Source organism: Struthio camelus, chromosome 2, assembly GCF_040807025.1.
Source record: "Struthio camelus isolate bStrCam1 chromosome 2, bStrCam1.hap1, whole genome shotgun sequence".
NCBI lineage: Eukaryota > Metazoa > Chordata > Aves > Struthioniformes > Struthionidae > Struthio > Struthio camelus.
In genome coordinates, this window is record NC_090943.1 from 18,643,291 (window position 1) to 18,669,764 (window position 26,474).

Consider the following 26,474-nt stretch of genomic DNA (forward strand, 5'->3'; position numbering starts at 1 on the left):
CTTCCTTCATAACACAGCCTTTTATGTCCTCCCAAAACCCTGCTGCAAACTTTTTAAATACTATTTGGCCAAATGCTTTCTGACGTTTCAGAAGTCCCAAGAACATATTAAGATGTATAGCAGGGGGATGTGTGATGATTGGTGCCTGATGCACACAGCAACGCTTGTTTTATTAAATGTTAATATGCTCATAAGTAATTGCAATGGGCATACAATCTCCAAGTAAAGAAATAAAATGGCTTGAACACATTGAAAAAAATCTTAAGTTTAAAATTGAAAGTGTTAAGTGTCTCTAGAAACACATTTTCTTGCACTATTTGATGCATGTAATGCTCAAAGTACTCATTTAACAATTACGGTATATGATAAAGCTCAACTATCCCTACACTCCTAGGATAGCTATAGTAAGATATGACATGCACCATTCATACCTTGTTACTTAACTAGTGTCATCTGTTTATTAAATCCAATTTGCTTCGCACTGCAAAGTGCATATTATTTCTTTCAGCAGAAACTTGGATTTGGAAGGAAAAGAGAATTTTTTCTTTCCTTCCCATTACTTTACCCCAGCTTCTGAAGGGGATGGTGGGTATTTAAGTATTTTTGAATGATTACATCAAATGGTGGTCTCTGTCCTGGTTATAATACAGACGGTTTCTAATCTGCAGCCAGATCTACCCCAGAGCCCGGTTTTCCTGCTATTACTCCCACTGTTAGATTACCAAAAAAAAAAAAAAAAAAAAATTGGATTTTCTTACCTCTGTTGTTCTCTGGTGGATAGACCATCTTTCCTCCTTCTCTTCCGTCCTGCCTGCATAAACAGGTGTTGTGGATGTTGGGAAGTGTAATGGACTGGAACTGGCTAATTCATGAGAGGATTCCTCCTGGAGTGCTGTGGAGTTAGCAAATTGCTTAGCAGTGACCTAAACAAAAATTTACCTTTAGGGTAGGGAAGGCAATTTCATTTAGTCTATCTGCTAAGAGTCTGTTTTATTAAAATGTTCAAATAGAACCCCAAGTTTACTTATTTTTGTGTTATATACTGATGAAGTAAAAGTAAACCTGGATGTTACTTAAAAAAAGACTGAACAAATTAATTGAAGAAAAATTCTTTGAGGGCTACTAAATACAAATACATCATCTGTGAATATCGGAAAGTTCCCAAGTCACGGACTTCTGGAAACTAGGACAGTATTATGGAAGCATTTATGATATTTTTATATTCTTAGCCAGCAGACCGCTGTCAAAAGCAGGATACTGTTCTCGATGGGCCACGTTTTGTCAGACTAAATGTCGACCTTCTGTAGATTTTGCCTGCTTTTATCTTGTCAACATACTTCAGGGATGTCACTGTGTCATTTCAACTGCTTCCTTAATCTTATATGTTATTACCCTGATCTGTCATCTTAATTTTAAGGCAGAAGTGAAAGACCCTAGTGTGTATATGCTTATGTCTCTTCCACTGTTTCCTCCACTAGCCATATAGAAACCTGTGTCCAGTATCTCCGTGATAACACTAGGGTATTCCTCTTGAAAATTTCACATTACCGACTAAGCAACATTTTTGATATCGTTCTGCATTTAACTTCTGTTCAGATGCCTTTTAAACCAACATTGTGCAACTTGTTTCCATCTGAAAATCTTAAGAGTGTTTTTCATTTAACACTTATATGAATTACAGGCATGTGTGTGTGTGAATATATATATCTATGTATAAAATATATAAAATTTGCTATTTTACTTGTTGTTGATAATTGCCTGCATGTGTCTTACTCCTCCCTTAAGATTTATAAACCCCTCAGTGTCAGGTCAAAGTTGTTTTAAAACAACCATCTTGAATGGTAGCCTGAGCTCCTGCCTGAGGCTGTGTCTGAAGCTTTAAATATTGTCTGTGTTTTGCAAAAGCGTGCTTGAACTCTGTGTGCGAGCCCATCGGCTAGACTTCACTGCCTGAGAAAGAAACTTGCGCTTTTGCCGGTAAGGCGAGTCTATGACATCTAGCATTCTCTTATCTGATATATTTAGGAAGATTTAAGTTTGCAATGCTGGCTTTACAGTGGTTGATGGCAGTTTGATTACTGACTTCGTTGGAGCCAAGATGACATCATTATGCTTTGAGAAGCGTTGTTTCAGTGTGAAAAACATTGTAAAATTGTTACGGATTTCTTTCCTCTCAATTCTCTATTGAGTTTGCTCAGTCGACGAGTTTGAAAATGCTTTCCTGTTTGTCCTAAAAAATGACGAGGATGTGCAAAGCAGACTTTTTGTTTTTGCCTCATGTGTTCTCAGCAGGAAAACCGTATTTAATGGCCGAGTTTGGCCCTCGAGTGAAACTGTATGAGATTGCTAAAATATAATGGAAATCAGAGGCAGTGCTTGAATTTGAATATTTTAAATTGTAAAAAGTAAAAATGTGCAAGGCTGACATTAGTTCCTTCATCAGTACATGTAGGAGCTAATGCTGTATCAGACAATTGAAATTTTTTCAGTACTGCAAGCATATAAAATTGAATGCACAAGGTTAATTTTTTTTAAATGAGAAACCACATTTGTTAATAAACAAATTGTACATTCAGATGGCCTTTAAAATACTCATCTTTTTTGGTGTTTCTTCTGTATTTTGTAATAATACAAAATAAAGCTGTGAAATTTGTTTTAAATGTTGGGTATTTTTTCCAAACTACGTTTCTAATAGCATATTCTATGGTGCTTTTAGAATTATCAGTCCTATAAAGCTGCGTGCTGTTAATGTGGCCGTCCTGAATACTTGCAGAAATATTTTGCTAGACTACTGTGCTGATACGATAGCCTTATAAATAATAAACTGTGGATTATTTCCCAGTGGAGTGAGAGAGCTGCAGGCAATGCAAAGCTCAAAGATGTCTTTGCAGCCACCTCAACACTGAAAGAAGTTATCCATTCTTTTAGTGTTTTGATATGAATGTGCTCCCATTATTAACTGCTTGTTCATTTTTAATCTTTTTGCCATTTTTAACATACTATTTTCTAAGAGTGCTTGATAATGAAAAGGATAAAATGGTGGAAAGAAAAAAAGAAAAGGTAACAGCTCGAAGAGAAAGCTGAATAGCTGGCAGAGCTGAGAAGGGAACATGAGAAGTTGTAGGGGCAGCAGGACAGATTAAACTGAGGTGGCTGAAGATTTTAGCCTTTTAAAGCAACTTTTTTCGGAAGGAGGAGGGAGGTAGAAATCAGAGAGCTCTATTTTTACAGGCTGCTTAAAATAAAATTAAATAAAAATAGTGGCCAAAGATCTAGGTTCATTGTTATGACATGGAGAGAAAGGGACTGCAAGGGAAGGCTGAGGGAAGGCTCTCTGGCAGGGGGCCGCCAGGGCAGCAGCTCGCGGGCGGTGCGATGCTGCTCCGCGCTGCCCCTGCTCTGCCGCTGACAGCCACCGAGCAGGCGGAGCAGGAAAGCCTCCGCTTGCAAAGCATCGACTTGCCTCTTATAAACTGTTGCTTATGACTTACGCATAGGTGTGCCACAGCAAGCGTCATCTATGTAAGCGTCTTTGGCCGCACCATGATTGCGAGGCTGCTTAAATTTCTCCCCGCGTCAAAACGCACAGATATGGCTAGATTGTCATGAAAACCGATACGCTAGTTGAGGCAAAACTTACACTGAATTAATAAATAGAGCCAACATTTTACCGTGCGCTCTGGAATTCTCCCCATCTCCAGCTGCCAGAGGCATTAAATGGCTTGTAGGCTAACGTGGATATGAAAGATGTGGGAAACTATGAGGCGAGTGGCTAGCTTTAATTGCTATCAGGTTTAATTTTAGAAAATACCGCTTGCTGGTGTTGGGGAAAGGATATTTGTTTTGGTATCAACATATTTATGGTGACTGCTGGAAAACTTGTTCAAAGTAGGATGAAATCTTTCTAAACGCTTCTGTTTCAGGTTAATACTTTATATTACGCTAGACTGATTCAGCAGTGTGGAATCAGAAAATGTGTGCAGTTATATTTACTGGTGGTAAACTCTTTACAACTGTTACGGTTCTTGGACAGAAATTTAACTTTAAATTCAAATGTCTGGCAGTAGTGAGATCCGTAAAGTCTTGTGGTAAATTTGAAAGTATGGCAGCCTGTATTGTTTTCTAACCAAAGGTTTAATGTATAGCTACTTTTGTTGGGCCAAAAGCCGTGATTACCCAAATGGCTGACGATTCTTAGTTACGGCGGATGTCCTTTGACAAGAGCAGGCGGTGAGGCCGTACTGCAGAGCAGGCGGTGAGGCCGTACTGCGCAGGTCTGACCGTGCCAGAATCGAGACTCCAGATCAGCTAGGAGAGCACATTGTGTACATTTACCATCAGATGAAAGGTTCTGTGGCTTCTCAGCCCAACATCAGGTCAAGTATTGGCTGTTTGAATAAAACTAAAGCTGTTAATCTGAAGGAAATTTAGGACTATTCTGAGGTAGTGAGAAGCTTCCCTGCTAATTTTTAGTTGCTTGTCATGGAACAGAGAGGATTCAGATATGTTTTTGCTGTTACAATCAATTTTAAAAATCCCCTAATGATGTGATTTTTAGAGATAAAATATGAAATTTGGCCACTCAAATAGTAATATCTTCTAACTTTGAGATAACACGCATGCTATACTTAACTCTTTAAACATATATTCCTGTATAACTCCATGAAATTTGTCTCAAATGTGTGTACGTATGCATATATCACTGGTTGATGTGATGGCATAACTTGTTTTCAGTGTTAAACTTTAAACTAAGTCATACAGTGAAAGGATATACTGAAGGGATCTACTGACTTTAAAGTATGATTTGGGGCATCAGCACTCCCTTGTCTAATGCATGAAATCATATGGGTTGCAGGACTCTTTCTTCCACTCTTGAGAGAGACAATATGAAAGCTGGAGATTCACGGTAATCGGTTGGAGTTTCCAGTAGCTTTAGCCACAATTGAGTTAAAAATAGTCTTGGCTTCCGTTGCTGGAAGTCTTTCTTCAGTCTCTTAATGAGATATTGTGTCCTCCTTTTGCAGATGTAGAATGCCACATTTAGTATTCCTTGCCACTCCTCCTCCGTGCCGAGTCTCTCACTTAACCTTGTAGACTATGAATAAAGAGTTAAACATGCGGAGCATGCCCAGTGGTTCTCTTTCAGACATCCTAATGCTGGAATGAATTCTTTCCTGACTGCGTGCCAGATACTTGCCATTGCCTTCTCTAATGTTGATGAAGATCTAGATGTGTAAATACTTGATGAATGACTCATCAAGCTGATGTCTATACACATGACCAGTCGATTAGTCAAGGGTATTCAAGGTGTCACAGTATGCAAGCTTCTCTGGAGGAGCCACGGGTTTCTAAAAATATAAACGTGAGATTTTTGTATGAGCTTTCCACGAGTTTCTTATTGATTCGTACTTAATAGGTCACTTGAAACCAGTGCTTTTCAGTTTGTGTTATTCTTGTAGATAATGGGAATGCTTTTAAGTACTCATGAAAATATGTTTTATGAATTCTCAAAGTATCCCTGTAGCTACTACACTTTGAGGGTTTTCAATTTTGAAACAGCTTTGATGAGGTGAACGCAAGCAAGAACTCTGCAGCGTTCTGCCTTCCGCTGTCTGAATGCAAATAGGGGTCGACTCTTTAACTCAAATCAGAATGTAACGGCATGCGGTACGCTAAATCTGAAATACACATGTTGAGACAAATCCTAAAAGACCAATAACTGTTTCAAACAACTGCGGATTCTTTAGCTCTTGCAGCCAAGTTCCAAAACTAAAGACTTTTCCATTTTGAAGGAAATAATATTTTTGAAAGTGGTGGGCTTAAATGATTGCTCACTTTCAACATTTTCTGTCATAACGTTGTTTTAAGGTGGGTTAACAAATTACTGTAGCTTGGAGGAATAAAAATTAGGTACAAATGTTGAGTTAAAATTGCACTTAGTAAGTATGGAATCTTGTTCTTTGAGGATACGTATGCCAAAAGTCTTGTTTTCATCAGGAAAGAATAGAACGTTGACGTTCCAATTGATGTGCTGTCCACAAACATTTCAGCATTTAACTTTTCTTTGGGAATTAGTAAAGAAAACAAAGCAGGCATTTTCTTAAAAGATGCTGATCCCCTCCATGTCATGATTATCTAGTAACTCAGTGTTCTGTACCTTTTACAATCAGATTGATCTTTTTTTTTTTTAATAACAGAAAACAGCATTTTAAGAGTGTACATGGTGGAATGAGTTAATCGCTCTGACTTTGATTCTGCAAAAAAATTCTTTAAGACTAACTTTTTGCAGTGTCAGGAAGCCTATATATTCAGTGGAATTACTCACAGAACATAAAACCTATTTGTAGTACATAAAGTTGAACATATATTTATCTTTTTACTACTGGAGTCTGATGGGACAGTGCAGTATGTTTGCCCTGCTGTATACGTGTACCATGTATGTTTTTATTTGAATCTGTGCATGAATACTGTTTCAAAGATAAACTTTTTAATGAAATAATTTTCAGATATTCAGTGTTCACGATTTCGGTTTTATTATATAGCAGCAATGATGTCAGAATGAGTGTTTGTATTGCAATGTTATTTGGTTTTGTGTAAGGAAAGTGTTGTCTGATCCTTTATAGAACTGTAAAGTACAGTTTAAATGTGAAAAAATATAAGCTTGTTATAAATGGCAGCAAGTGGTGCTGATTATTTTACCTTTGACAAAGTGGAAAATTTAAAGGTTGGTGTGTCCCATTTTATTAATACAATAAAATTTTACAGTGTTGTTCTGGGCTTAGATATATGTTCTTTAGTGTTTATTACCCCTCAGTTACAGTAAAAAATTTTTGGTTTGAAGTCTGGCATCATTATTCAGAATGCTAATTCAGGAAATTAATTAACATATGAAAGCAAATGCACATCCATTTGTGTCCAGTTATTTCCTTACACTAACCAAAACAAAGCTGGTGTTTTCTTGTAATATGTAAGAGTGATGGAACGCAGAGACCATATTTTTTTATCATTTAGCACTAGTTTATAGCTTCCACAGACTTGTCCTAATAATGAAGCTATGAAGGATATGACAAGAATGGTGATATTAAATTTCTCTAGACTAACAGTAAATTTTTCCATTCTGATGTCAAGAATGTTGAGCATCTGGAATCTGCAGTGTGAGTGGTTCAGTACGGGAACACTTTCATCAATTTCTTAGCCCTTTATTCTCCTCCTAGGAACAAGCAGTCTTCTATAGAATATAGCACTATGAAGGTAGCAGTTTTCTAGAACTGGAAAAATTCTTTGTCTCCCATTGTTTCTGATTTAAAAGCTTTCCATTGCTTCTGAGTCTTAAATCTTATTGCATGTGCAAGGTTAGCTTGCACTTTTTAAAACTGGAATTGCCGTTATGATACATTCTGTTCCTCAGATGTAATAAAACAAATTGTATTAATGAAGCATAGGATAAACTGAAGATAGCCTGAAGACAGGAACTGCACGAGTATGCTAATAGAATGAAGTGAAATTTATCTATTGACTTTTTAAGCTGGGACAATGCTGAGTTTTTCAAACACGGCTAGATTTCCCCTTGAAGTTGTTTCCTTCGTGCAAGCTGGCAGAACACTACAAACCTTACTTTGCAACTATTTTATCTGGCTTGATCTTGCAACAAGTCCAAAATCTTCAGAGAGAAGTTCTCTATTAGGGTCAAGTTGATAACAATTTTAGTTTCAGATTATGTATGTATATTTAGATTATCCATATGCATATAGATTGTATGGATTATTTTTGTAGGCAAGATTATCTAGTCATTGGTTTTAATTGCCTATGTCACTTTATCAAATGAACTGGATTTTATGGAAAGTATTTTATACCCAAGAATCCGGTACAGAAATTTACTACATTTAAATTTCTTCATTTTTGAATCAGGTATTCAGATTTAACGTACTATATAAACATCTTCAAATAACCCCCACACATACTCTACAAGAGTCAAATAGGATTACTGTATGCAATGCTTGCCTCCTTTTTATTAACATTTCCAGGCTACAGGCTTTCATGCAGTTCACATACAATGTTAGATACCATACCTACTTTATATACATGATAGTAAATATCAGCCTACTAGTATCTAAAACTAGGACTTCCTTATTTATTTATACTGCCACTTATTTATTTATTACTGCTACTAGATTATTTCTGTAGTTAATGTGACTTTGTTTAATTTATAAAGTCCTTCCTCTCTTCCAATGATCTGGGGAAATGCAGGGATGATTACATTATAACTTGATTTTGTTTTCCAAGTTGTGGGACCGAATTCACTTATTTCCCCTTTTACAATTGCAAAATACTTGTGTTTACATCTCCATGTTTAAGCTTGTTATTTTTTTAATGTATGCTCATGGCACTGGGGACATTTGAATAAATGATCTACTTTTAAAAATGGAAATAAATATGTTTTGCGTATGTAAGCCATGTTTATTATACTCAGTTTTGACACCTGAAATGTTTTGATACCAGAAAATCCCGATGGGCATATTATTGCTTTTAAATGTAGAAGCTGGTTAAATTCCAAGTAAACTCGACTAAAAAATATTACGAGAACCTGACTAGAATAGCTACAGTGTATAAAAAAAGCAGGAATTTCTTGCAAGGTTCTTTGCAATACTGCCAACATCAGACATTCAAAAAAACCCTGGTTTGTTTAGACTTTACTTTTTTTTTTTTTTAACATTACTTCTAGAGACTTTTAAAAACTCTTTGGGATGTTGTTTAAATTGCAGGCATGTTCCCAAAAATGCGTGCAAAATACTTCTTTTTTTAATTGGACGTCCATGCATGTCGTATGACTCAGGGAGGTGGATCTTTAAGAGAAACATCAAGTTGAGACTAATAATAAAACTGAGACTTGGCAGCCATAGGCTTAGAATAGCAGTATTTAGGGTCTTAGTTGCTGAGGTATATCTCCTTCCATGGCTTATGCAGTGAAAAGGTATTTTTGTTGTAGGAAACTGTTCCCCTGAATATAGGGGGTGTACCAATGACCTTTCTTAACAGTTAACTCTTGTTTTTAAAAGTGATCCAAACTGTTCAGTATAACATCATTTCAATGCTTATAATTGCTACTGAAAAGATTAAAATAAATGTTTTCAGCAGAGTGGCAGTACTAAAATCAGTGGGAAACTTCCATTGATTTCAGCGGCCTTTGGCTCTGGCCTATAAAAGCATTTGAGAAGCTTTTTAATAATTCTGCAGGAGGTCAGCGTTTGAGGTTGGCCTAAAGCGCAGTCTGTACCTTTAATTTATGGTGTTATTGGGCAGCATGGAATCAGCATAGCTCTGTTTAGTGACACCTACAGGGCTGCAGAGATTTGAGCTAATCACCTTCAGGTGTAGGAAAAGATGGATTTGACAAGTTATTAGATCTGGTAATTCAAATTAGGCCAATGTTTCTGCAGGGGCTGGAAGTCATTACCAGTTTGCAATAATTTGACCAGTTAATTGGTCCCTGTCCCTATCACAAAAACACTTTCTAATAGGTCTCATTTGCCAAAAAAGTCATGTAACAAGCCATGCTTTTCACCGAGTGTTCACACTACAAGAAATATCAACAATACATTTTGTATGGTTGAGACATAAATAAAATGCCAGTGTGCACACATTTTAGCTCTTCAGGAGCCAGGGGAGATGGCAGATGAAGAACAGCATCTTTTCTTCATATGCATAAAAACTTAATGCCCATCTGAAAATTTTTAATTCCATGATACTTGGCACTGCAGAAGGAATAAGAACAAATTCAGCTTTGTCTGTATAGGTATTAAGGTAGCACCTTTTGAGGTATTAAGGTAGCACCTTTTGCTGTTGTTACCTTCTGTTTCAGAAAGAGGACGTAACTGTGAAGTTTTAAGTTTAGATATATTCTAGGGTTTTTTTCCTCTGTTCTCCCCTACTAAATATCCTAAGTCCCTCTTTCTTATTTTCGTTTTGCTCCTTGACTTTGTTTCTGGTTGCACAGTGCTCAGCTTCAAGACGAGAATATTTTTCTCTGTTTTACCGCATGGCCTAGTGGCCAGGCTGCTTCTGCTGCATAGAAGAGGTGGATTCAATATCCTCCAGGCTATGGAGAGCCTTACTTCTGATTTTCTTACATTCTCGGTGAAATCTGTACATGCTGACCTGTAGACCAAAAGTCAGGCAGCGCTAAAAGCATGCCATAGTATTGGGTGAAATCAGTCAGCATCTGTGTCTGATTTTCCCCATTTCCCCAGGAGAGTTGCATAAATGGATCCATTTCTTCCTAAATGAGCAAGAGAGCTGCAAGAGACACCCATTTCTCTAGAAGGGGCAATTCAGGAAGATATGAATAAATGAAGCCCCCAGAAATGTTTGAGTTGGATGTGGAGAGCTTAATGTATTTAGGTACCTACAGGTTAGTCAGTGCTGGGATGCAGGCAGGCGAGATTTTTCCTGGGGAGCTTTGTGCACCAAACCTAAGTCTCATTCTAGGCAGGGTCAGTCTCACGCTGTGTCACTACTGTAATAGTTAATCCATCAGAAAACCTGGACTTTCATTTATATTCACTGAAGATTTAATTGAGCAAAGGTTTGAGGAGCAATAATTACTGGAGTAGAAGTGTTATGTAGCAGATCTTATGTAAAATTGAAGCAGGTCTTATGAATCAAAAAAAAAAATACTTTCTCTGTTCTCCCTCTGTCATTCAGAGGGAGTGGCTAAAGGTAATATTTTCTTTCCTCTGAGCGGTACACATGAATTGTTCCGAAACAGTTATGCCACAGTGTAAGCTTACACTGAACTATTTTGTTTTTTGGTTTTTTTAAATAGTTTTCAGGTTATTCTGAGGTAGATGTATTTCCAGTTATAAAAGTGGTTGGAGTGGTAAAAGTGCAGCAATATAAAGCAGAGTGTAAAGAAATACTGATTTTTCATATCAATTTCTTAAAAATGAAGTAAATCGAATTAGATGCTTGCTTTTGGCAGTTTTAAAATTTGCTCTTCCTGCATACTTATTTCCTCAACCACAGTACTGGTCATGTCATCTTGCAGCTAGTAACTACTGTGACATCCAGAGAAACTTTTCAAAAAGTTACCAGTTTCGAGTCATAAATTGCATGATACAAATAACCGTTTTTGCCAGATGCTTAAATTCTAATAATCCAGAAAGAAAGAGCCAAGGGTCCCCTTTGAACCTATGTTCTTTGGAGTTCAATCATCAATATTAGGCAAGACTCACTGCTCTTTTCCTATCCATACAAAATTGTAGTGGTTTGAATTATATCCCCTTTTTACAGTATTTCTGAAGCATAAACAAGAGCAGATTTAAATAAAAGCAAGATTCGGAGAGAAATGAATGTCAACCACCAAAAACACTTGGACCACAGAAAGAATGTATCTGGAAGGAACATTTTTTTCCAGAATACTGTACTGAAAGCCAATAAAGAGACAAAAATGTTAAATAATCAGATCCCGAAGGTGCAGTATTTAATTTTGAAAGAGGTATATGATGCCTGGAAAAGCTGTGAAATTATGTTTACTAATAAATATTTTAAATCATAAGTTTTAGGGAGATAACAGGCATAATAACGATAGGTAAACTATAACTGACAATGATGTGGTTTACTAGTAGAGTATCTTGTAAATCTGTCCTTGTGATGAACAGCAGCACTTACTCAGGCTAAAAATAATAGCAGGACCATGTATTTTGGATCCCGGGAGACTATTGGTGTTTTTGTAGACAGCAGACAGGAGAAAAAGGCATTTTGTCCTTTTTACCCCAAGTAATCCCAGTGGAAAATTAAACATGTGCTATGAATTGATATCAACTCATGCCAGGTTACCTCCCTAAAGAGAGCTGCTGCAAACACTGTTGCTACATTTCTTGGACAGCAGCGCGATGGCCTGTGTGCATGATGGATATTTTATGCTGTATGCTACTGTGGAACACTGAGCTACTGTCTGCCCCTCGGAGACTGCTCGTGAGGTGTGCCACAAATAATTGGGAACAGCAATTGCTTTAACCCTATGGAGAATCTTGAATGCCTGCAAATTAAAAATACTGCTTAAATAACGTCTGTGTGTACGTGCGTGTGTGTCTGGGAAAACTCTGTTGGTTTTGTTTTTTAAGATTTAATACTGTGTGACAGGGCAGCTTCCTTTGTCTTGCTATAGATTCCTGCTGGACATGGGAGAAAAAAATGTTAAGCAATATATTAGCAAGAAATATTTAGAGAAACCACGAACCCTTTTTTAATGGACCACCCTATCCAGTTTCTGTTCTTTTAAGGAAGTTTTTCCTATTCATGACTCATTTCACTCTTTGGCTAACATCAAGGGAAATGGAATAACGATTAAGCAAAGGAATGTATGTTTTTTTCCCTAGTTTTGTCTTTTTTTTCAGAACCTTTATGAATTTTTTGCATAACCTTGCATAAATATATATGGATATAGAAGCTTGACAACTGTGACAAGGTAAAAAGTGTACCACTGATACTTGCTTCTTAGTAATTTTTAAAAAATGTTCCTTTTGGTTCTACAAACTAATATTATGCTGGATACTCCAGACTCCCTGTTCAGTTAAAATGACATGCTCCAGGCAGCCAATTACACAGAACTGTTAAGTGAAATTAATGAGATCACCCCTAGATTACACTTTGTGTTTTATTTTCATTTTATAGGTCTGTATGAGCTGCTGGCTGCATTGCCAGCCCAGCTGCAGCCACATGTGGACAGCCAGGAAGACCTGACCTTCCTCTGGGATATGTTTGGTGAAAAAAGCCTTCATTCACTGGTGAAGGTAAACCACATTTAAGTCAGATTTGCTTTGAGAAGAGCATATGGAAAAATGTTTTGAGCGCCATCTAGTAAACCAGTGATCAAACTGTTGCTCAGTGAAAACAAAACAGCCTTGTTTTAGCTCTGTTTCTGTCAGGGGTGGAAATTGTTAAATAAGATTCTACCAAAAATACATAGATGATTTCATTTAAGAGTGATGTTTTGGCAGTATAATGCTAATGCAGCAAACATATGTTGTTTGCCCTTGTTTAGAAAAATAGAGTACGAAATAGTAGCAGGAAATCTGAGACTTCTTTATGGTCAACATTCAAGACCTGGAGTTTAGCTTAAATAAATAAATGTTCACAGCAAAAATTAGAAGGAATATATTTTCTGAGGTCAAATATGGCAGCAGTTCAGTAGCCACATTAATTTAAAATAATTTCCTTTAACAAAGTCAACTGAAATTCTAGTAAGCTGTTTCTCTTACTGGCTTGCCTCCATTGAAAATTGTGTTTTGCACATAAATATATTGGACTAAAGTGTGACCTAAAATAAGTTTGGAAGAATACTTGAGTAGCGTGTCCTGCTATGAAAGTAATCAGCAACAAGATATCAAAGCATGCCATGGGAGTATGCAGAGCAACCCCAATAATGTTAAAATTGCTAATAGCAGAAAAATGGGACCAATCATCTGGTTAAAAATGTTCCACTCCTACAAGATGGTACGTAGGCCTTGAGTCTCTAGCGCAGAGCTAATTCAAGCTGTAAGGAAATTCTGAGGTCTCGGATGAGTCAGTAGGTGGTAGTAGCCCATGCCACGAATATATCCAGACTTGCACAGAATTCAGCAGAATTTGTTGCCGTTGTCAGTCATTGATCTAGAGGGGGCTTAGAACTTAAGCAGTCGAGATTATTTTGATGTAGATCTTAAGTCACCTTTTCTCCTTCTTTCAACCACCTTTTTCTGGGAAAACATAATTTTGTTGATATGTGGCCAAAATTATTTTCAAATTAGCTGAGAATTTATATACAGAAATAAACACAAGTACTCTCTGGTAGCAGTTACAAAAGCATAAAAAACAGGAGGCACAGTGCTTGTCAGTACTCACTTGCCTGAAGAAACTCATCAAAGTTTCTGAAGTGCAGTGATTCCCAGACTCCTTACTGCTTTGCTTTAGCTGTCTGTTCAGGCTGCTGCTAAGACCACAAGAAGGTGAATACCAGTTGGCATTTCTAACATAGGCTGACATTAGTGTGAATCTAAGTGAGATATTATGCCCACAGCTAAACTAGTTTCCTTTCTGAATTAGGAATTAAAGAAGAAAGCTGTCTAGAATAAGAGTAGCGATCTTTGAAACACTGAGTTTTCAACATTTGTTCTTACACTGAGACAAAAACTAAACCTTTACAAACTCATTTACCTGCTCCCTTTTCCCCATCCCCCAAAAGAAAAAAAGGTAACAGGCCAGTAAGTAGTTTTCTCACCTTGAATATATTCTCACTTTGACAGAGCAGGCGTTCCTACTGGCTCTCGCAGTTGTGTGCCCTTGTTTTCCTGCTGGTGGTTACTGCAGGCAAGGTGGATTGTTTTTTCTGATTTTGACAAGAAATTTCATGAAAAAGATTTCTTGAGACAGACAGAAAGTTTTTAAGTTCGTTGAATAGGCACTTTGTTGCAAGTGCAACAAGAACTCATTGAAATATTCCAGCCATCTTTATTATTTATCTTGTAGATTTTAGGTACAAGTTTTAAGCATGTACATAACTTTGAACTTGTGAGCGGTTCTGTTAAGGTCCTATTGAGTCTCAGCCTATTCTAAAATAGACTTAATTCTTGAAATGCTATCTTTAGTGTTCGCTAGTTGCACTTTTACTTCACTACACCATACTAATTTCATTCAGAAGACAGTGTCTTTGAGTTGTCAGATCAGAATCAAGTCTATTGTGAGCATCTAGTCTGTCCCAAAGCATACGCAGGCTCTAGAACCTCACCCTTGGATTTCTCTGTTATTCGGGTGCAGAAGATGGAACATGAAGGGCTTTCAAAAGGTCATCTGGTTCATGTCCCTGCCCCAAGACAGGCTTAACTGTATCTGAAGCTCACGGTATTTGCTTGACCTTTAACACATTTTTAGAAAGATTATTCAGTATCCTCTCAAGTTTCAGCGAAGGCAGTCCATAGCTTTTTTTGAGGACAACTGTAAGAGCAGAAGTAAGAATCCTATCTGCCACAACTTTTCCCTGTTATAAGGCTTCAGAAGTGTCAAGTCTTTCCTTCTAGTTTTTGGTAACTTACTTAAAAGACTGGTTTTTATAGCAATAGTTTCTTACAATCAGCTGTACTTTCAAAGACAAATGTTTTTAATTCCTCAGGCAGAGAATGGTGACAGATATTTTGTAATAAAAAGAGGCACTAGCATAGAGCCAAACATGTTTTAATTCTGGTATGTGTGGGTTTGAAACTTCATAGATTGCTAGAAAGGGAAACTTGGTGTGCTACTAATTAGGTATTAGTAATTCTCCATTTAAGGTAGACACACTGCTTAATAAGAATTTCTAAACTGATCTTCTTACCTTAGCTGATTCATAGTTGCAAATATTAAAAAAGGCACTTTCAACGAGTACTGTTTTTCTAAATTGTAAAAGGGATAAAATGTCCCAAATTGTATGAACATTTTAATTATAAAATGAAATTTCCAGGTTTTGTACAGATGCTGTATGTTTTTACAGATATTTTATAATTGTAGCGTTTTCTTTATAGTTGTATGCTATGGCGTATCGTTTGCTGCTCTGACTCTGTTAATATTAAAAAAAAAAAAAAAGCCAAAAAACTTGTCTTGGAGTTCTGTTCATTCAGTATTGTTGGATAGAAATCTCTTCGTGAACTTGGATCAGCATGAGCTATTCTAAGAAGTCAGAAATGGAAAAGTCGTATTAGATCATCCAGTCCATTCCCCTGCAAATACTGGATTGTTCCCTATGGTGCATTCCTATTGTAGTAAGTAAAACCAGCAAAAACTGATGCAACTGTTTTTGCTTTCCTTTTTCTCAGTATAGGAATCTGTTGATTAGCTTTTAGTTTGCAAAGTATGGAGAAGAGGGAACCCACAACCATTGTTGACAATTTGGAAGAGAAAACTGGCTCTGAACAGTGAATGTTTAAAGTTTGTCTCTGCTTCACTCAATTTGTTACTTCCTTGTCTTATTACATGACTCTCTTAAGTTCTACCAAAAATCCTCAGCCTTCTATTTCTTTTTATATGGTAGAGATCCTAGTAATTGTGCAGGAATTTTTAGAAGAGGACCATGAAGAGATGATCCTCAGGATAATTATGAATACTAACGTAGCTGAAGCCTGAAATAGTACACATGCACATTGGTTGGACATTTTTTAGAGGAACAAAAGGGATAAATACAGATCTGTTCTAATTATTCTTTTAGCTTACTTTTAGAGGAGCTTCAAAAATTTCCATGCGTGCCTGCTTGCTGTTAGTGCCCTGGATACACGTTTGACTGTTTGTCTACTTTGCTCCAAGACAAAGTTTTTCTTGCTCTATAGCCTTAAACAAGTCTGGTTATGTATATAATACTCAAGCATTGCATAAGCTTATCTGTTGGGCTCCTATCTAGTTATTTCATAACCAGTTACAGTTTACTGATTCGTTTTGGCCAGCCTAGAAAATGCACAGTTCTTCCATCAGTACTCCACATCTCCTTATGAAAAAAAAGTGGCAGCAAGTTCTATTGCTGTTCCTCTTGATAGGGAAGAGCCACAGACTGTGCTTCCAAGAAGCAACGTGTGGCGCTGGAAAATAAAGTACTTAGTGCAAAAAGTAAGTAATATGTAGTGAATCTAGTCTGATTTCATTATAATTGCTTAATACCTGGCCCTGCAGACCTTAATTTGTGCTAATTTTTCTATTAGTTTCACCTAGATATGGCTAGGCTTGGAGTTTTGAGAACGCTATTCTATATATGCTGTTTGTCCATGCAAATGACTAACAACTTTTTCTAAGTAATCTAATCTTCAAAAATAATAGGGTGAATCCTCATGTATATGCTTTGGCATCTTCATGTAATTTATGATCACTTAGCCCAAATTTTGCAGTCATTGTTGTGTAGAAATATTGGAAATTTTTGGTGTGAAGACTCAAGATATGAATGTAGATGCTTCCTGCCTAATGTTGGTAACGAGAATAATAACGATAACATTTACAAAAACTGAGTTGACTATAGCAAAGCAAAAGGGATTGACTGGACACATACGTACAATGATAAAATCAGCAGTCTGCAGATCTTGTGCTAAACCTTTAGTCTAGACTGGTACAAGCCTAGTTTATAGGCAGGTTTACATATAGTCTTTCAGTTTTTTTACTCAGAGCTTTATGCACAAACACCATCCAAAAAAACCCCGTCTGTTAATCTGTACAATGAATGAGTCTGCACCTACAGCAGAGGATTCAGGCATTCTCAATAAGTTTCCATGGCCTGTTTTATATTAGAGGTTAGACTAATTTGTAACTGTCCAACCTTTCCTCCGGGAAGAGTTATGCAGCTTATTCTGGGACACGTGGAGGGGTCTTATGATGTAGCATCATCTGTCCTGCAGTGTGTCAGGCATTCTGCAACCACCATCCAGGTGGGTGCTGCTCGGGTAATGGGCAGTCGCCTCCCACATCGTGCACCAGCTGAGGAATGATCTTGCCTGGGCCTGTACTCGAGCATCCCTGCATTTGGATGTCCCTCACGAAATAACGTAGTGGAAACAGACTTAAGATTATGTGAATTGTTCTGATGAATCATGTGTGACAACTCATTGTGCTGAACCAGATGATGATGATGATGATGATGATCACTGCTTCTGCACTTCAAGTTGGAAACTATTAATGAAATATTTTTAGTGAACACACAGAAGTTGTCTACTTTATGATTACTATGTTCTTCATGTATACTTTCTGTAGAGCCAATATTTATACAGTCTTCATAATTTATTGTTGGAACTGTCTGTTTCTGCAGGTCACAAATATTCTTTTTCTGTTAAGCACTATGTTACACAGAAGGTGGAGAGCGCAAGGTGTGTTCATGAGGGACTTTGAGTGCTGGTATGTTTGTATCTGTTAAGAGGATGGTGAAAGAAGGGTTTCTGATCTTAGGGCAGCCATAAACAGCTACCCTAGAAGGCGCTTAGAGGGCTCTTGTCCGAGAGCAGCAAGCCTGGAAAACGCAACAGAAGAGAGAAAGTGTGGGTCAGTATGTGGGATTGGGAATTGGTGGGCTAGAGGTCGCACCTAAGCTCAGATCAAGTGAGTGGATTTTGATTTGAGGGAAAGGGTTAGAGACTTGGAGAGATGTATAGTCCATCTTGGAGTGGGAGGATTATTGAAACTGATAGCTCATTCACTAAAATGTTGCTTTGGTACTCAGAGCGCTTGTGGTTCTTTACTGCTGGATTCTCAACTATGTTTATTTTTAAAAAGCTGTCTCTCTCAGGTAAAGGGAATAGGCTGCAGCTCTGTAAATTCACGTGCCTGTCTGAAGTGCTGTTTGCTTTGGAGATGGGAAAAAATAAAGAAAAAAGCCATGTGAGTAAGCGTTTACCATGTGGCTGTCTGGAGGAGGAGGTGTGAGTATGGTGGCTGGCAGCTAGTAACAGTTCTTGGCCAGTGAAAAATAATTGTTCAGTAAGCTTAGAGGAGGATCAGGCAAGATCACTTCATACGTTATGGTTTACATCTTTCAATCAGGGAGAGTATGCAAAGCTACTGAAGGCAAGAATTTTTGAATAAAATTACCACCCTCACACTGCAGACCGTCCAAACAATACACAGATAAGGTCAGTTGTACAGTTTTAAAAAGTTTTACCATTTTTGGCAAGTGGATAAGGAGTTTACTGTAGTTTAATTCAGTAATATTGATGTAATAGATAACAGACGACAGTTATTTGTCATGAAAAGTTATTCCTTAAAATCTAGATCATCATAGATTTAGGAAACCTTAACTTTGTAAGGATGTATTTGTTGTGCTGTGAACTGTTAAGGGTCTTGTTGAAAGAGGTGCGATACAGCCTTGCCTCGGATCCTTTGGAAAAATACATAATATTTGATGTCTTCAGCCCTAGAGAAGTATCTATCAGTGGACAGTATTAGGATACTGAATCTACAAAGAAATACTAAAGCTGCGTGGAAAAAATTCAAGGCCTTTCTTATTGTTTTTCTCGTGCTTCTAAGAGGAAGCTTGATATCAGGCTAATTTTTGAAACTTTCTTTTTGGGTTGTAAAAAAAAAAAAAACTTAGTGACTGACAACAGTTTGCGTTTATATTTGGAATAATTACTACTGAAAGGTTGACTCGTTTTGCTTCTATAAGGACGATAGCATTCCAGAGAAGTGACATGTAAGGTGTTATTCCTTATTAAATGTCACGTAAATGTGAAGTATTACTTCTGAGGCCAAAGTGATTTTTTTTTGAGGCTTATTGAATAGCCAGCAAATGAAATCTGCGAGTAAAGAGATCACTCTTAGCTGGTGGGAATTAGCAGCCTTTAAATTTAATTTCCATAGGAACAGCGATGAGATTCGTCAAAATAACGTATTTGAAGTTTTATAGAAAACACTACAGGATCTTTACTTCACTCAGACTGATATTGTTTCCATGGAAACTTTAGGGAAAAGGAAAGGTAGCTAGCGGCCAGGCATCGAGCAGAAGCTTGCCTCTAAAGTTGAGTTTTGGGAGCGATGTGTATGTTGAACCCTTTCGCGTGTTTGCACGCTCGTTATATAGAAGTGTAGCACGTCAGGTGAAAGCTGAGCAAAAATAACCTAAATAAAAATAGATTATTGTTTTAAATCATAGATAAAACCTCAGGCTTTTCAGATATTGTAACATGTAACAATATGTTTCTTCCCTAACTAAAGACAAAGTTGTTTTGTGGTGTATGTTTGCACATACCTACCCATGTTCATTTTTGCCTTCAAAGTGAAAAACAGTATCTCTAATTTATTGAAAAAGTGGTCAGGCATAGGATGTAATCTTGTTTGTAATAAAATGCACATCAAGTAATTGCCAAATGGATGTATAAGTGCACTTGTAAAAAACAGATCATATGTGATGCTGCAACTAGAAGTATTTGTGCTATATTTGTACCTAGTAGGTGGTTTACTAGCAAACAAACAGCTGGTGGGCTGCATAAATCCCAGTTTGTCCTGAAGTTTATTAAATGGGTACTGCTATGATAAATTCTTGTTTGCATTTTTTTAATATGTTTTCATTTTGTGCTTCTTGGGAGAAGTTTGGGCTAGATATCTACTGTTAGCTTTTTCGTCCAAAGTTCTGAAGCTTGCTATCTCCAGCATCTTGCAGTTTCTACATCAGAGTTGCTAACATGTTTAACAGTAAAGACTTACTAATTTCCATCTAGGTTTTTATAAGGAAGTCCTATTCTGTCATCATCTCTTTCTTTCAGCTCAGTTTTTTAAAAAATAATAATAATAAAAAAAAAAAATTCAAGATCAGTTTCCAAAGTAGCAATTAAGTTGGTTTGTTGACAGTTTAATCTCATAAAGCTGTAGAGGTTGGGTTAAATAGCAGAGTCTCTACAGGTATGGTATACCAACAATCTCTTGAAAAGAAAAATAAAATAGATAAGCTTATTAAATAAGAGGTGTGAAATGTTGGTCTATGACTATTGCTTGAAACTAGTGAATTAATCAGTGCTTTGGAATGTGAAAAAGCTTTCATTTAGCTTAAAATCCAGACAGAGGCTTTTTTTTTTTTTTTGGATCGGTAGTAATGGATTTAAAGTTTCTGCTGGGAAACCTCCAAAGAGTAGCAGAAATCCAGCCAAAAGTGGGCATTAAGAAGTACATCTGAATCCTTCTGAGATAAAATAGTTTGTAATTTCAGTGTTACAGAGGGGACAGTATACCAACCTGATGACAAAACTTGTGCAGCAGTTAGAAGAGAAATTTTAAAACCCAACTCTGTGCTCATACCTGATTTTTTTTTTTTTGGTCTTATGAAGGTTGTACGGTATGTATTTAACCAAAGTGATACATTTTTTGCGTATGATACTGAGGCCAAACAAAGGCCTCTTAAGCTGCTCGATAATAACAGTTTGATAAATCCAAGACATGCAAGGATAATGTCATTTTAAACTGTTTTTCTACAGTGTTCTTTTTCTCTGGACCAGAAGTCATTTTTGTGGTGGACAAGGAAAATTATATTCTATAGGAGAACATGTGAGGGAGTGTTTTAAAAAGTAGTTTTATTACTGTCTTGGACTATTTTCATTTTAAGAACAGAAAGTCTTAACTACCGAAACAAGCCTCTGCAGAGCAAAACCATTATAACAGCTAAGAAGGAGGGGACATCATAGCTATAAGATCATTTTGAAACATGAAAATTGATACGATGGTTGAATAAGAACGCCTGTTAAAGCAATGCCATCCCTGTGTTTCCTACCAGCATGTTTTGTTACTGCTTATTCTTACTTTACAGATCTTGGTTATATCCTTTCTCCAGCTAATCCTCTTGCAGTCAATTTATAATGTTCAGTAATATGCATAGTCTCCTTTTTCTGTTCCCCGTGGCTTTTCTTTCTTCTGTGACCTCTTCAGCACTTTTTTTTTTTTATATATACATTTTTCAGTCTTCTGTATTTCTGTACTGTAATTCTTTTTCTCCTTTTGGAGCATGGGAAGAAGAGAGCAGAGTAGTATGCCATATGTGCACCTCTTCTTTAAGTTTACAGATAGCACTGTTAATAATAGCACAGTTTTCTTAACCACAGTTTGTTTTTCTAGTAGTCGTTTCTGTGTACCTTTTGTAGAAGCCAATGTTCATTTTGCAGGTGTGGTGATGTCAGTGGAAGTTCACTTCAAACATAAGTCGTGTTGAGTTGAAGACTACAACATGTGAGCACTTAACGTATTTGTTCTATCCATGTGGTGCCCAGTCACTGCAGACTATCCAACGAGGTGCTGAAGGAATGAAATTAAAAAAAAAAAAAAGGCTTAGTTGTCTGTGCAAATCAAGGATGAGTAATTTACAGTTACTGTAACTTGACTGTGTCTTCAATGCGATAGCAAAACCATAACGTATGGATTCACTTTGACATAGCAGTCTTCGCTGTGGTGACACCTTCCATTTCCATGCTGCAGAGAGAAATGTTTCATGCTTTCTTGCTGCAGCTCAGCTGCCCCAAGGAATGTATGATGGAAGAATCTGACTGCTGGGCCATATCTTTCTTGTGCTGTCCTAGCTATCTTTGCTATACATGTCCTATAGTGACAGTTTCAAAAACACTCAATTGTCTAAAGTTAGAGCTGTCTTGAAGTTGTTTTTAAAAAACACTAGCGCTTCAGAGTGGTCTATTTAGAGTGCGCATGCCTGTATTATGTTCGTATACTTTACAGTTATCTTATTCCTCTCCTCATTTCTCTCAGCTCAGACCCAGTTTTTCCTCAGCCGTATTTCTTATTTGGGGGATAAGGGCCATGCTATTCTACTACATTTTTTTTTCACACGTCCTCTTCTGATCTGTTATACTAGTATTTTTCACAATGTCATTTTTTTAAAGGGGGATTAAGATGACGTATTTTCAGTTCCCATGACATGATGATTGAAAGATTTCACTCAAGGTGACAAAGCAAGTTTTGGGACAGTTTTTAGAGTGCAGACTTCATCTGCAAAAGTGAGTAGTTTTACAAGTACTTTTTCAGTGCCTTCAGATGGTAGATCTTTGTTCATTTTATGGCTTCAGCGTTGACACAGACACTTTGGGTTCATTCACTTACTGTGCCACGGGGTCTTGTCTGCAGGCTTCCATTTCTCATCTACTAAATGAGAATGGTATTAATTCATGGCCTCTTAGAGGCATTAAGACAGTAAGTGTATAAAAGATGATATGTTTGTATGCTGTGTTAATATGGGCCATAAAAGTTTCTAGGGCAAAAGATCTCTGTCATATAGTTTACACGTAACAAAATAGAATAACTCAGTGTAAATGACTGAACAAAGTTCTAAGCAGCTCCTCAGCACTGGAGTTCAAGGGAGCTGCCAAATCCAACACGCTCCAGGGCATGCGGATTCCTCTTTCCCGGTGCAGGAGCCCAGTCCGGCGCGCTCTGAGATCTAGGAGGTCTCTCAGTCCCTGTCTAACAGATGCAGCTGCTGCAGATTGCGCTTGCAGGTCCAGCCAGCGGTGAGGCTGAGCGCCCGTTCCACTGGCCTCAAAGGCTACCACAGACAGAGCAGTGCCTTTACCAGCACCCACGTACACACTAACAGCTCTCATGTAAACAGAAATACAGACAAGCCTGATCGTGTTCCTCCTCTCCAGCTCATCAGGATTGAAGTTCAGTAGTGAACCCCCCGCCCCAGCACACGCGCGCTCTTTCAAGTCACAAGCACAACCGCTTTCACAGATCCCTCCAATATCAGCACGGACTATAAATCCATCTAATATCCATGCCTGGACCCAGGGCCCTTTACTCAGCCACTGGCTCATACCTTGAGTCCTTCCAGATGCAGGTCTCCTCTTACTTACTGGCTAGTCCCGTTTAAGATTTGCTAGCAAATTACACACACCCCCACACCCCCCCCTCACACACACACACAATTAAATGTACTAGGGAAACATAAACACACCCTAGTCTCTTCAGTTGCTGGCACTTAGATCTCACACATACACATGTACCCACTGATTGGATCCTACCGTTATTGTTGATGCAAAGGAATAAAACGGTAATCCATTTTGACTGCTGAATTCTAGTTCTTAGTCTTATTTTAATTTCATTATCTGCACTTTCATCAGTATGCCTGTTTTGATGCATCTACTTGTCAGCAAGGAGATATTTTTGCTTCAGAACTGTTCCTTCCAGAGAATGCGAAGCCAAGTAGACACTTCCTGCTCTCCCCTTCAAGCCGAGGTTGTTTTTCCTCTTATTTCCCTCCTTTTCCCTTCCTGCTGCGTCCTGACTCATTGAACTCTAAAGTGGCAGCCTTGTTCCCAAGAGGAGGAGCTTTTGAGCTTTGCAGCCACTGACTCTTTTCTCCTCCAGTGGCTCAGGTACAGTATGACCCTTCCCATGAAGGGCATTATATTTACTAAGTGGTGGAGATGGAGGGAGGGACGGGACACGAGGACTTATTTCGTCCACTGGAGAATAAATCCATATTGTCTACCCTAACTTTTCCTATTGACTTTTGCAAGAAATCACAACCCGCACAGCATACATGCCAGTGATGTCACTTAATTCACAGACATGACTTTAGCTCCATTACATTGACGTTTAAGAGTTAAAAAACAAAAAAAACCTGCCAGCTGTAAATGCTAATGTTTATGTAGTGGATAGCTTCACTACTGCTTTACATTTAATATGGATATACTGTCATAAAGTATCTTGAATTTTAACATCCTTTGTAGATTGGGTTTCATGGAAAGGAGCAATTGTTGTTGAGATTTAATGATTAAATAACCCAGTAATGACACTACAGACATACACGGCTTTAATCAGGATCAAACCATAAATCATGGTACAATTTTGAATTTCCAAGTGTTTCAAACATTCTAGGAAAACAGTAACCCATGGTTGTAATCATGTTAATCTGGTATCTGAAATACTAAACTGTTCATGTTGAAGGTTCGTATGTCATTAATGGCTAATTACCGATCATACCATAGCACATGCCAAGCAAAAAGGTATTTATAGTTGTGTGCCTATGCTCTTTCATCCTAAAGCATCCTATTTTTACCAATGTCTAACTAATTCTAACTAAAAATCTGCCCAAGTTTTATTGCTGTCCTCTCCCAACGGTGAAGTGATGTTTTCCTCTTTCCTTCTCACTTATCAGAGAACCCCTGAGTAAGTTATATAGCTTGATCACATCTTCCCTGCTTCTGCTCTGTCCCTGGTCTTCCTGAGTGTGTGCATTAGCCTTTTAACCTATTAGAACTGGATCACATCATTTTATATTTATTTTTATATTGCTAAATGAATTAGTAATCTATGCCAGATCTTTAATTCCCTTTGTTTTATGAGCATTTGTTCTGCTTTTATTATTTCTGTTAACTCTTTCGTAACTATTCTATCGTGGCTTTTCTGTGGGAATACCATGCCGGTTTTTACTTATTTCAGTTTATCCACTGACTTTTCAAACCTTTTTAAAAATATAGGTAAGAATAATGTCTCATACACAGAAATGAATGATCCAATGATGGAAATAGTTAAGAGAGCACTTCAGTGTATTTCGGTTGAGCTGAGGGAACTCAGCTGAGTTAAGCTGGATCAACAGTTGAACTTTCTTTTGCTGTCGTGTGTAAATTAACATCTTCATATAATATAGATGGAAATGTTGTGCCTTTTGTTTTTGTTAATGTTTAAACTTGCTTTACCCTTGAAGTATCTATGGTATAATATTGTAAACGATTAACTGTTTTAGTGCTACTTTCTGATGCTATTTCAATTCTTACTGATTTTCAGCATTTATATGCAATGTGAAGTAGGCTAGATCATGCTCACTAATGCTTTGATTGTATCCTACTTTAAAAAAAAAAAAAAAGGTGGGGGAAATGGGGAAGGGAGAGAGTTCCTGATTGAAAACTATCGAGAAATCTCATGGTATCCCAACACTTGATACTTTTTGTATCAGTGGTCTGTATTTTCATAGATCCTTACTTCTTGAAAAATATAATTGCTAACCTTGTCTCTATATTCTATTTTAAAATAGTAGTAGTGTCAATAGACTTCTGCTATCTTTGTTTCTGTCATCTCCTCTGTCATCAGGCCATTTCTACTGTTATCTGCTTGCTTTCCATAACTTAAAGATATGACATAGCTGTAATTTTGTACACCTCTACAGAAAGGTGTTGTGTTACTGGCTCCAGTATAAAAATAAGTTAATATGTTTGTTTTGATTTGAAGCTGAATGTAAAATGCCTTTGTGTGTTTGGATGGTTTAGCACAAAAGCCTGACGTGCAGTTATTATTTTTAGGAAAAAAGAAAATAGCGCTGTGTTGCAGTGATCAGAAAAGGAATGGAGAAGTGTCATAGGTGTCATCCAACAAATGATGGAGGAAGTAGTGAGAATATAAATGGGGAAAGGAAAAGCTTTTCTCGGGAAAATAAATTCATATTTTATTAGCTTAAGTCTTATAGCCTCGATGCAGGGATATAGCAGAGATTTTTCAAGTAGAGGGAGAATATTGAATCTCTCCTGAACTATTGCAATTTTTTTTGTATCGTGTCATTATTTTTCATATTTCTCTTTATACCACAACACACATTCCACTTCAGTATTGACGTTTCTCCATCCTCTGCAGGGAAGGTTGAAAATTATTTGTAGCCATTAAAACTATGGTAAGTATCTTGTTGTACTTCTGTGGGACATTTTACTCCTAACACAATTCTGTCTGTTTAAATAAAACTCAGATGCTATCTTCATCTTTATTTTTATTATAAATCTTACTTGTTCATATTAGCTCATTTATTAGAATCTCTTTATGTTCATTTCCATTTAGCTTGAATAAATTGTTTATACCCTGACACTGGTGCATGCTGTGCAGACCTCAGCTTCTTATATTCTATGACTTATAAAATACTCATTACAAGTCTTCCATTGCTGTTTTTTATTGCTCTTAATTTTTCCCCATATCTACATATTTTCTCTACGTTTCTTCATTGTTCTGAATTTTTACTACAT

At 37.2% G+C, this 26,474-nt stretch overlaps 1 protein-coding gene across 8 annotated transcripts in view; it reads left to right on the forward strand.

Annotated features, from left to right (window-relative positions):
- Positions 1-26,474, forward strand: part of MPP7 (MAGUK p55 scaffold protein 7) — a 166,952-nt gene that overhangs the window by 47,433 nt on the left and 93,045 nt on the right. For all 8 annotated transcript variants that reach the window (XM_068934488.1, XM_068934492.1, XM_068934493.1 and 5 more), the window contains one exon: positions 12,673-12,791. In XM_068934488.1, coding sequence (XP_068790589.1) covers positions 12,673-12,791 — 119 coding nt within the window. The remainder of the gene's footprint in view (positions 1-12,672; positions 12,792-26,474) is intronic.